This window comes from Podarcis gaigeae (genome assembly GCF_964106915.1).
Source record: "Podarcis gaigeae genome assembly, chromosome: 8".
Lineage (NCBI taxonomy): Eukaryota > Metazoa > Chordata > Lepidosauria > Squamata > Lacertidae > Podarcis > Podarcis gaigeae.
Genome location: NC_139684.1, coordinates 18959444 through 18971704, shown reverse-complemented (window position 1 = coordinate 18971704; position 12261 = coordinate 18959444). Strand labels below are relative to the sequence as shown.

General features: G+C 48.1%; 1 protein-coding gene across 2 annotated transcripts; it reads left to right on the top strand.

Annotated features, from left to right (window-relative positions):
• The first annotated feature begins 4975 nt into the window (after positions 1-4975).
• Positions 4976-11820, top strand: RNF223 (ring finger protein 223). Of its 2 annotated transcripts, none has more exons than XM_083752832.1 (2): positions 4976-5139; positions 10348-11820. In XM_083752832.1, exon 2 carries the CDS (start codon positions 10356-10358, stop codon positions 11199-11201), a length of 846 nt encoding a protein of 281 aa, XP_083608958.1. In that variant the 5' UTR covers positions 4976-5139; positions 10348-10355; the 3' UTR covers positions 11202-11820. The 2 variants fall into 2 exon arrangements, with proteins under 2 accessions (XP_083608958.1, XP_083608957.1); XM_083752831.1 differs by lacking the exon at positions 4976-5139 and adding an exon at positions 7675-9608.
• The last annotated feature ends 441 nt before the right edge of the window (positions 11821-12261 follow it).

Here is a 12261-nt window from a genome sequence, read left to right as displayed (position 1 = left end):
GAACACAGCAGACATGTTTAAAAAGTGCACACACAAGAGTAACTCGTGTCTGTTCTTCCAGCCCCTGATCACAGGAAACAGAAAACCCCTAGTGCATTAAAACAGCTAACATTCCTTTATTTATTTACTTGCCAGCTTGCTTTGTTTTTTATTCAATTGCTTTTTAAATATATGTTTTATTGATTTGTTAGCAGCAATAAAAAAGTGCAACCAGGACAAAGAATTAAAAATTTAAACCACACAGCCCAGAAGGACAAAAGTACACAGATGCAGCTCAGCTCCAAAGGGATAACGAAGCAGTACCTCATACGAAGGTTCCCTTCGCAAATAATAAAGATATATCAGAAGTATTCTCCACCTGTGGATTCTATCATTATTGAAAGCAGAGGTTCTATATCATCTTAAATGAGCCTGACAGTTGCATATACTGGTGGGACTGAACTGGGTTTGTTTACAACCATTTTACACTTTCAAGCTCTGGAAAGTGGGGTGCAGGGGAGAGAGAGAAAACGTATCCTAGATCTTCATCTTGGGTTAAACAAATGTGTCCCCAACTGATTTTGCCAAACCTGTACCGATACAGATGCTGTTTGCAACAAGCTCTGCGCCAACACTCTTTGGATGGAGGAATCCAAAAGACCCCCAACTTGTTCCGCAGGACCGTCCCAATACACCCCCCCACCCCGGCCAAGGAAGAAGGAAGTAAGTGAAGATTGATATTGAGAACAAGCCGGGAGTGAAGATATACATTGGGAACAAGGTGAAGAATCAGAACAACCTCACTGAAGTAGAAATCAAAGACCATCGCAGGAGGGAAAGGGGCCTGCTCTGAATCATGGCAGGTGGGTGCAGAGCGAAGAAGACGAAGACGAAGACGAAGACGAAGACGAAGAAGAAGAAGAAGAAGAAGAAGAAGAAGAAGAAGAAGAGTTTGAACTTGATATCCCGCCTTTCACTTCCCTTAAGGAGTTTCAAAGCAGCTAACAAACTCCTTTCCCTTCCCCCCCCCCCCCAGGAGACACCCAAAGGGCAACCCCCGCCATTTCCTTCCTAGGGGTGGGAGGAGAGCAGCAACTCCTCATATTTGCCAAGACACCACTATAGAGGCAGCTTATAAATACATCATCATCATCATCATCATCATAATTAGGGCTGCTTAAGAGGCAGCAGATCTGGCATTCAAGGCGTGTGCTGCCTCAATTCCTGTCACAGCAGCATCAGCTGAGGGCAAGGCATTCCTTGGAGGCCAGATCTGCTGCCTGAGGCAGTCACCTCCCCTTGCCTCATGGGTGGGGCGGCCCTGTTGCTTTGCTGGTGAGACCCTGGGAAACAACAGGGGAGGCTTTTTTCTCCCTTCCCCTCCACTCTCCCTGCTCTTCTCCTTCATGGTCCCTGATGTGGTTCAGAGTGAGAAGGAAAGAAGCAAGTGTGAGCAAAGGGGAGGGCGCCCCACCATTTTTTTGCTCAAATGCTTGTGTCTTCATTTCCCATCCTGTGTGTGGGGAAAAATGAATATGAGGCAGAGCAATGGAAAGCGGGATGAGAGAGGATAATTGAAGGGCCAGGTGAGATTTAAGCTCCAGGCTGCTTGCTGCTTAAACTGTAATCTGTAGCAGGGGGTAGGGAACTTGTGGCCCGGCAGGTGCTATTAGCCTACAATTCCCATCAGCCTCAGCCAGCAAGGCCAAATATCAGGGACCAACTTCTCCTCCATCCATGATCCATAAATTTTCAGTGGCTCAGTAATACCAACTACACAGTCCCTGCTCGTCTCCATCAGCCACGGGGACCAGAAGCAAGTGCTAAGAGCATGGGTAGGCAAACTAAGGCCTGGGGGCCGGATCCGGCCCAATCACCTTCTAAATTCAGCCCACAGATGGTCTGGGAATCAGCATGTTTTTACATGAGTAGAATGTGTGTTTTTACAGTGGTACCTCGGGTTACAGGCACTTCAGGTTACAGACTCCGCTAACCCAGAAATAGTACCTTGGGTTAAGAACTTTCCTTCAGGATGAGAACAGAAATCGCGTGGCAGTGGGAGCAGGAGGCCCCATTAGCTAAAGCGGTACCTCAGGTTAAGAACAGTTTCAGGTTAAGAATGGACCTCCAGAACGAATTAAGTTCTTAACCCAAGGTACCACTGTATTTAAAATGCACCTCTGGGTTACTTGTGGGGCATAGAAATTCGTTCATTTCCCTCCCAAAAAATGTAGTCCGGCCCCCCACAAGGTCTGAGGGACAGTGGACCAGCCCACTGCTGGAAAAGTTTGCTGACCCCTGGCTAAGAGGAATCACCAAGTTAGGGTCACCTGCACAAACCCTACTTATTAATTTAGCATCCGATGCAGCCTTGTCTGAAAGGCACGAAGATTTTCATACAAAATGCAGACACCACCAAGCAGAAATATATACATGAGGTTGTGTTTTGTGGTTATTATCCATGTCATTTGCAAAGCCCATGTGCCTATTATGTGCCTCAACAAAGGGGAGAGATTTTTTAACAGCTATTCTAAGCATAAAGCACTTGAGCAGAGTCTTCCCTTTCTTCTCCTCCACAATTAATAGAAGAACTCTCAGGGTGCTTTCCTGCAATGGATGTCAGAAGAGCTCTCGAAGGGATGCCTTTTGTGAAATTTGTGCAACATAATATATGTGCATGAAGGGTGGAAAGTAGAAAAGCAAAATACTTTGCTACAAAAAGGTGCCATCTACAACTTCAAAGGGACGCAGGTGGTCACAGAGCGACCACAGAGCCTAGGACTTGCTGATCAGAAGGTCTGCTGAAATAGTAGATCTAGCTGAAAAGCAATACATGGAGACTTGCATTAATTGTTGCAATACACCCCTAATTAATATTGTATAATCTTAGAAGGAAGGGATGTGGGTGGAACTGTGGGTTAAACCACAGAGCCTAGGACTTGCTGATCAGAAGGTCGGAGGTTCGAATCCCCGCAACGGGGTGAGCTCCCGTTGCTCGGTCCCTGCTCCTGGAAACCTAGCAGTTTGAAAGCACGTCAAAGTGCAAGTAGATAAATAGGTACTGCTCCAGTGGGGAGGTAAACGGCGTTTCCGTGAGCTGCTCTGGTTTGCCAGAAGCGGCTTAGTCATGCTGGCCACATGACCCAGAAGCTGTATGCCGGCTCCCTCAGCCAATAAAGCAAGATGAGCACCTCAACCCCGGAGTCGGTCACGACTGGACCTAATGGTCAGGGGTCCCTTTACCTTTTTACAACTTCAAAAGATTCTGTGGAATAAGGGAACGCAAGATGATACTATTTAAAAGGTTAAAAAGAAGAAATCACTTTTTTTTAATTGCAAGTTTCTAGGACTTAAGGGCTGCAAAAATATGCTGGTAAAGCAAAAAAAGTGAAACTGTAGTTCTATGGTATAGCACACATTTTACCCCAGGGTCAATGCTGAGCATCTCCTCCTAAGATAGATCAGGTAAGCAGGTGAGAGAAAAGACTTTTCTTTGCCTGAGATCTTGGGTCGCTGCTGCCAGTCAGAGCAGACAGTGCTGAGCTGGGTGGTCTAATGATTCTGGGTCCACAGACAAACTGCAGGAATGAGGAACGGCTGGTGACAGCTTTGTTCTTCCCAGCCTCTAAGACAAACTTGTGCAGCAACTTTGGAACTGCCTGGATCATGTGACCTTAGGGCAAATCCTCATATTGCCAGCTCCTTAATGCTAAGGGGTTATCTTTAAATTATAAACTTTCTCATGACAGGTGGACAAACAGACGAGCCCTTAAGTCAGCTTGGTGTGTTCCTAAGCCAGAAAGAACAGAGGATAGAGAGGGGTGTGTGGATGTGTGTAGAGACTAGCCTAAATAAAAATAAAGGTAGTTTACCTTTATTGTTCCACTCCCTTTTGCCTCTGGCTCTACTCAGCACCACCCAGAGTGGCTGGGGAAGCCCAGCCAGATGGGCAAGGTATAAATAATCAATTATTCTTATTCTTATTCCAACTGGAAACAGTTCTCCATCCGTGCTCTAGATCAGCAGACCAAGTGTCCCCATTTTCCAGGGACAGTCTCAGATTTACACAAGCTGTCGCAGTTTCTGATTTGATCCTGGAGTGTCCCACTTTGCCTTAGGACGTCCCTATGTTCATCAGAGAAATGTTGGAGGGTATTGAGTTAGGCGAACTCTGAGCCAAGGAGTTAAGTAACTATATCACCTTCAGAAGGCACCTGAAATATTTTTAATGTTGAATGCTTTGTTGTGTTTTTATATCTGTTGGAAGCTGCCCAGAGTGGCTGGGACAACCCAGTCAGATGGGTGGGGAATAATAATAATAAGATGATTATTACTACTACTATTACAGTGGTACCTTGGGTTACATACGCTTCAGGTTACATACACTTCAGGTTACAGACTCCGCTAACCCAGAAATAGTACCTTGGATTAAGAACTTTGCTTCAGGATGAGAACAGAAATTGTGCTCCGGTGGCGCATCAGCAGCAGGAGGCCCCATTAGCTAAAGTGGTGCTTCAGGTTAAGAACAGTTTCAGGTTAAGAACGGACCTCCGGAACAAATTAAGTACTTAACCAGAGGTACCACTGTATTATGGAATAGGATGTCACTATTTTCATCAGAGAAATGTTGTAAAAGTTCTCTTTTCTTTCTAAATGGTGGCATAGACACAACAGATCTAACTCTGGGCTTGAAAGCACCAGAAAATATATATGCCAGAGGTCTAGTGCCTTCGCGGAGCTGCTTGAAACCAGAACAAGAAAGCATTTCCTTTGCCAGATCTCCAAAAGGACAAAACTTCCACAAAGTGGGCAGGGCTCTCGGGAACTTTGAATCTTCTGTTCAGAAGCTGCTCCAGCCGGTCCTGTTTGTCAACACTGGAAGCCCTGCCCTCTGGGCGAAGCCGGCCAATGACAACAGAGGCCTTCCCTGACAATCAGGAGAGACAGGTAATGCTGATCAGGTAAGTCATCCTGCTAGACCAGAAGGTATAAAAGACACCTGAGTAATTGGCCCAGTGGCCAGTGGTGTGGATGGTGTCCTTTGAGAAGGCACCAGGACAAGTTAAGAGCAGCGTATTGGGAAGGTTTATATCAGGGAAGCATACCAGCATGCCGTGAAGAGGAACAGAACTACTTCAAAGATTTTGCACACTCAGACAGGTAAGTTGATGTTTTGTTTTCTCCTAAATTCTGGGTTGGCAAAAAAGACCAAACCAACTTCAAGGTTGCCAAGGGAACTTTTAGGGTCAGAGGAGGGGGACCCCCCAAAAAAATCCAAATGGTTCCCCTTCTCCTGGTAATTTATGGGGCCCAATCCACCAGAAGAAAAACTTGATCACATCCCAGTTCTGCCACAGAGTTTTTAAGGTAGCCTTTGGTGCATTGCCGTTCTTCAGATTGCGCCCAGAATTAAGGTTATTATCTAATAATATCCTCAACAGAACTGATGCAAAGTTGTGCGAGAAAGAGCCTGCGATCAGAAATGTTTTCTGCGGTGGGTGGGGCAAAAGCTTGAGCTTAAGTAATGAACGGAACCGAGAGAGATGTGTGGGGCTTTGAAATTTTATTTTCCTAACGGTGAACGCTTTCCTGAGGCAACTGGGCCTCTCTTGGGAGCAAGGGTGTGGAATGCAAATTCCGGCGTAGTTTTGCAAAGCAGATAAGATAAAACCACTCCCGGGAGATGCTTAGAAGCATAATTTCTGGAAAGGCCTCGGAGGCAGCAACCCAAAGGATACCTCTGAGCGTTGGGCTTTCGGTGACTCCACCTCCTGACACTTGTGAGACAAACATCCTGCCATCATCCCAAGTGTGGCAATTGAGTGACATCAGAAGGAGAGAGGAGGATGTTGATGCAGGGAGGCGATGGGTCCATTCGATGGCAAACTACCTGCCAGACTGAGGCAGGCCAGCAGCCGCCTGCCGTGGAGAAGGAATGAAAATGACACATTGAGGATGAAATTGACACATCAGGCACAAGATAGGGAGCAAAGGGTGGGGATATCTTTCGTATTTCATAGGCCTGTCATGCAAAGGAAGATTTATTTTCAAGGAGGGCCGTAGCGAACTCTCAGAGCATCTGCTTTGCATGCAAAAGAGCTTAGGGCCAGGAAAATTGGTGTGTGTGTGTGTGTGTGTGTGTGTGTGTGTGTGTGTGTGTGGTGTTCATCTTCCAAACTGGTATTTCATGTTCTCATTTTGTATATTTATGTTGTGAACTGCCCTGTGATCTTCGGATGAAGGGTAGTGTACGAATATAATACTGTCAATAATAAAAAGGTGGTCTCAGATTCTCCGGGCAGGTCTGGGAAAGACTCCCTGTCTAAATCCCTGGAGAGCAACTGCCAGTCAGTGCAGGAAGCTGCCTTATATACCAAGACCGTCTTCCACCCACCTGCTTTCCAGCGTAGATTAAAACAAACCCTGTCCTTGGATCATAGCCATTGCTTTCAATGCAGTTGAGAGTGCAGAGAGGTGTTTTGCAAACTTGGGTCTCCAGCTGCAAGTCCCATCATCCCTGATCACTGGTCCTGCTAGCGAGGGATGTTGGGAGTTGTAGTCCAACGACAGCTGGAGATCCGAGTTTGGGAAACAGTGGTGCAGAGGGACAACAAAGGGACTGGTGGGAGGTTCTGTCCACCTGTCAAAATGTCCATCCCTGCAATACGGATTTGAAGTGGGGCCAGCAGGGGCCAAGTACTTCCACACAGCAGTTTTATTTATTGCATTTGTTTGTTTTACATATTAAATTTATATCCCTGACTTCCACCCAAAGGAGCCGAGGGCGGCAAGGTTTTGAGGAGCTCTGCGCTGTTCCTGCATGCAGGTTCTGTGCTGCGTCTTCACTGTGTGAAGTCCTTATAGACCTGCAATCAGATTCTGCCCCCCTCCATTTAATGCAGTTATTGCCCTTTCCATATATCAGATCCTCAGCAGAAATGGTAAACTGTTGTTGAGCAAGTGCCCTGCTCCTAATCCCACTCCTAATCCGACATGCTAACCTGTCTACCACACTGGTTTTCTGGGTGTCTGGTGCATGGAGTTTGCAAAACTGGTTCACAGTCTGTTCCAATCATTCCCAAACTTATTGCTGGGTCTGCTGCAAGCAAAACAAACACATACTGGGACTTGGAGCACCCACCCATATTGGGAGTTTCCCTGTTGCTTCTCTTTGTGATTCACTGCTCTGACATTGCCTCTTTCCAATTCTGCTCGTGTGGGGCCACAGCTATTCTGTCACATGCCTCTGCACTGAGCATGACATCCATGCACTAATCCCGAGTTCAGAGTTGGAAATTGATCGCGTGCCCTCGGAGAAGGTTCCCTGCTGCATCTCTGTATGAGTCACCTAACTGGGCGTGAATCACTGATTAGGCTGAGTCAAGCCTGATGTACTGATTCATGCAGACGCAAGAGGGATGAGCTTCTCCAGGATAAATTCTCATCTGTTGCATGTCCTTTAAAGACATCTGACAGAATCAATATGGTGTCGAGGTGGGAATAGGTGAGTCCAGGTTCAAATCTTCACACGGCTGTAAAATCCACCTACCTCACATAATTGTTGCATTGAATAAAATGGGAATACTTGGTGGTCACAAGTCCCATTCATTTACCTCTGTCTCCAGTGTTTAGTAATCGGAGGTACTCTTGCCTTGAAGCTGGGTCAGGCCAGAGACCCATCTAGTCCAGCATCCTGTTTGCACAATGGGAAAGCTGCAGGCAGGATCTGAGCAACTCTGCCATCAAGCTTTTAGCCCAAATCTGCCAAGTTACTTAATGTGGGCTAGACTTGAGTGCGTAGGTGTCCTTGCTATTGCTTCTGGGTAAGGTAAAACCTGCCATGCCAGGGGCTATAGTGGCATCTTCTTCCAGGAATTGGCATGTGACTGAGGCACATGAACAGGCAGAAGCAAACGGGTGCAGATTAATTAACCTGGAGCCGCAGCACGCAGCACATTTTGCTTCCATTGAATTGGGGTGACTCAATCCTTCTGGTTGAATTTGAATTATTTCCCAGCTCAGCCTAGCCTCAAAAACAGGTTGAGCTAGTTCCATGAGTACTGTACATGGAAATTAGTGTTCCTCGCTTCAGGGCTCTGAGCATCTCACCTGATCGCAGGGAGCCTGTCCCATTAGACACCTCACTGGATGTTTTTAAAACACAGCCAAATTCTTCCAGATGTCTAAAGAGGATTAGTTGCTGTGACTTGGCACAAGCTTTGTTTAAAGTTTCCTGGATTTGCACAGGGCAAGCCGAGTGTGGGAGCAGGCAAGAGGTACAAGCGAGGAGACCTGGGTTCCAATGAAGCTGTCAGGTGACCTTTGGCCAATCGTAATCTCCCAGCCTTCCATGCTTTGCAGGGTTGCTGTGGGGATAAAAACGCGGGGAAGGGGGAAACAGAACTATATCGCTCAGCCTCAGCTCCATGGAGGAAAGGCAGCATAAAAACCGCCAGGTAGATCTTCTGGGTGCAAAAGAAAAATGAAGAATTTAATTATTAGTAAGGATGGGAACTACAACTCTCATCAGCCCCAGCAAGCTTGGCAGGTGGGAGTTGTAGTTCAGCAACATATGCAGCCTAAGTTTGAGTTAGAATTGTTGCAAGAATTTGATTGTCATTAATTCCCACGTTCCTTTCTGGCCTTCTAGGAAGTGAGATTTAAACGACTCTAGGAGGAAGCCCCCCCAAACCAGACCTTTGGCCCATCTAGCTCATTGATGCCTACACTGACTGGCAGCAGCTTTCCAGGGTTTCAGGCAGGGGATATTCCCAGCCCCTACCTGGGATCAAACAGTTCTGCCACCCAGCCATGGTCTTTCCCCAGGAAAAGATCATAGTCTCATCTGGCTTCCTTTTTGGAAGTGCCTAACACTGCAACTTTATTACAGCAGGCTTCTAGGAACTGGACTGTTGTCAGAAGACACCCTTTTAATGTTTTGTTGGAAATGGAAGTGTGTGTGTGTGTATACGTGACAGAAGCTGGTTACGTTAAGACACAGTCATAATCTTGCCTATGCAAACTCCCAGCCTATTAAATAAGGTTTAATTTAGCTGTAAACTAGCGGACGGGGACGGGCTTGCCAGAACTGGGGCTAAGAGCACAAGCAAAACCCTTCCTGTCCCTTAGAATGAGATGAGAACCTTTCCCCAAAGTGCTGCCCAGGCGAGCGGCGTTGAACTACAACTCCCAGAAATTCCAGGCAGCACAGAGATGAGCAAGTCCACAACCAGGGCCAGCTGTTATTTCAAAGACAGAAAATGCCAGACCCCCAAACCCTATTGGCTTCTTCTAGCTGGAGATCCCTACTGAACAGGCCACTGCAGTACCAGCCTCCACCCACTAGTGGCGCTGTAAGCACCACAGGGATCTGTTGTGGCTTGCAAACTATGGGTTCAAGACCCACCGTGTGCCTTCCTGCCCACCTAAATAGTTGAAACCTGTGTTTAGCTCTCTGGTGCTAGTACTTACCTCCAGTTCTGAATGGACTTGTCTGTCTGTCTTAGGCTCTTCCTCCTCCTCCTCCACCACCGAGCAGGCTAGATAGCCAACCTTAGAGAGATCCCTTGTGGATTTCATGGAGACGGCAACACTTCTCTCTTCTCAGCTTAGGAGAAGCACCGGCTGGGGTATGTTTTTACACTTTTCTATCGGTGGCTCTGCCCCTGGTGGCTGGTGGCTGGTGGAACTGGCAGGGCAGAAGGTGAAGAGGCCAGCTAAAGTCAGGCACAGTTACCCCCTGGCTGGCTAGAAGAAAGAAGGCAGGCAGGCGGGGGACTGGCTGAGGTTGGTTGTAGTAGTGCCCTCCTATTCGGCCAGCCTCCCCGGCTTATGGGTGGAGGAACTGTGTGTGTGTACATACATCCTGAGCAATTGGTATTCAGAGGTATATAGAAGCAGCCCCCTCAGTCTGTAGCTGTTGATAGATGCTCTCCTCTGCCAATTAATCTAATTCCTTTCAGGAAAAACAGAATTACTTAAAGCTAGTAATACTTGTCCTAAAACTGGATTAGAGTATCAAGTCATTTCCATTATGGATATTTATGGGGAATGTCAGTCCTGGGGGCCACAAGTGGACCTCCAGGCCTCTCTGTGTGGCCCTTCCAACTTTCCCCCAGGCTACCCGTCACCCCACCCTGCTTCAAACCCGCCTTGAGTGCTTTTGTGTGGCTGGTTTGTGCCCTTGCGCTTTTCCAACCTGGGGACAGAGAGGAGTGTGTTTGTGTAGAAACTAGCCTACTGTACATAGCTAACATTTGCATGTGTCCCCCCCCCCCCCAAGATGCAAGCTCACATATCTACCCATCCCATTTTGGTTCTTCCTTGTCTTGCCCTCCCTTAATACAGATTCTCTCTTTCTCTCTGCAGATTCCGTCATGTCCTGCTTCTCCCATGTGTGGCACACGGAAGTGCCCAACTCTCCTCCCACCAGCCCCACCAGCCCTGTCCCGGCTGCCCCGCACGAGATCCCCGTCCCCCTCAGCCCCATCGTGATCACATCTCCCGCCTCAGAAGGCCGCCCCCGTGTCTGCTCGCCGGTGTGCTCTCCCACCTCTGGGAAGGTTCGCCTGGGCTCCCCCACCTCGCCGCAGCCGGGTTCCCCCATCGAGTGCTCCATCTGCTTCAACACCTATGACAACCTCTTCAAGACGCCCAAGGTCCTCCAGTGCCAACACACCTTCTGCCTGGAGTGCCTGGCCCGCCTGACCGCCACCCTCCCCCCTCACCGAGTCGAGGACCAGCTCCCCTGCCCCTTCTGCCGCCAGATCACCGAGATCCCTCTGGAAGGGCCTCCGGGCCTCCAGACGAGCAAGGAACTCTTGGCCACCCTGCCTCCAGAGCTACAGAAGGAGAAAATGATCTGGATGGAGGGCACCCGCCTCTGCTGCAGGCAGTCGTCTGACCCGGAGAGCGCTGAGCCCTGCATCAGCATCGACGTCGCCCCCAGCAAACCTGAAATCCCTGTGGTGCCCCCCGAGAGCTTCATGAGCAGGCTTGCCCGCTGCGACATGTGCGATGACTGGAAGCGCATCATGCTGCTCTCGGCCTTGATCATCATTCTCTTCTGCATCATCCTGTGGCCGGTCCAGTGTGCCCTGAAGACGGGCAACCTCCGCTGCTTCACCAGGACTTACACGCTGAACAGGCCACACTATGTGCCACCGCCTCCAACCACCACCCCAGCGCCAACAATGAGCGACATTCTTGACCTCCTAGGGTGAGCCCGAGACAGGGAGGGACTATCTTTCAGTGGGCAGAGCACATATTTTGCACACAGGAGGTACGTATTTTGTACCTCCAAGTTGAACAAAACCCTCTTGGCCTGAGACTGTCACACCGGACAACTCTAGACTCTAGGGGGTCCAACGGTCTGGCTTTCTGAGTTGGGACATCAGTGCTTTCTGCTCTCTCGCCATGCTCATGATGCTCTTTTTAGGAACCTCTGGAAACTTTTAAATAAGGACATTGCCGTTCCATACACCCTGTGGGTTCTGCTGTGTTAACCCTGTTTGTGACTCCCATGGCAATGCAGAGAGCAGAGGTGAACCTTTTTGCAAGGTCAACACCTGCTGCTCTGAAGGATGCCCATCAAAGAGTTACCTGGAATGATGCCTCCCCACACGCCTATCATACCAGCAGGAAGAAGAGGCCAACTGTTCAAAATTGCACAGTGTTGTCCCCTGGGCCCATTACATGTGAAAGGACAATGGGAAAAAGGACTTTTCCCCAGAGACTGACTCCCTTCACCAACAGCTTGAATGAAGCCTATGCGCAATTATATCTTGGAGTGGGAAGAGAACGTATTTAATTTTATATGTGTTATTAAACATTTCAATTTTATATAGATGGTGTGTGGTATTCTACAAATATGGCAGTTTCTTTAAATTGACTTAAATATGTGTTGGTGTTTTGCAGGATTTTTTTTTCCCCGAAGGGTGGGTAGCAGTGTGCAATTGAAAGAGAGAGAAAACAAGCAGAGAATGGTTTTTAAAGAGGTTACGAGGGGCTACCTGCACTTGTGGTCTTCCCATTGGGGGCATATGATTGGCTGTTGTGAGAACAGGAGGCTAGACTAGATGGCCACGCTTTGGCCCAATCCAGCAGGGCTCATCTTGCTAGATGGGTGTCAATGAGGTTCCTTTGTGGTTTATCACTGGTATGAGTAGCCTAGGAGAATGCACCATGAATACACTGTACAACACACACACACACACACACACTACAAATCCTTTGCCACACACAGAAGGTTCCTCAGCAAGCGACTAACTTTTGTAAAGATTT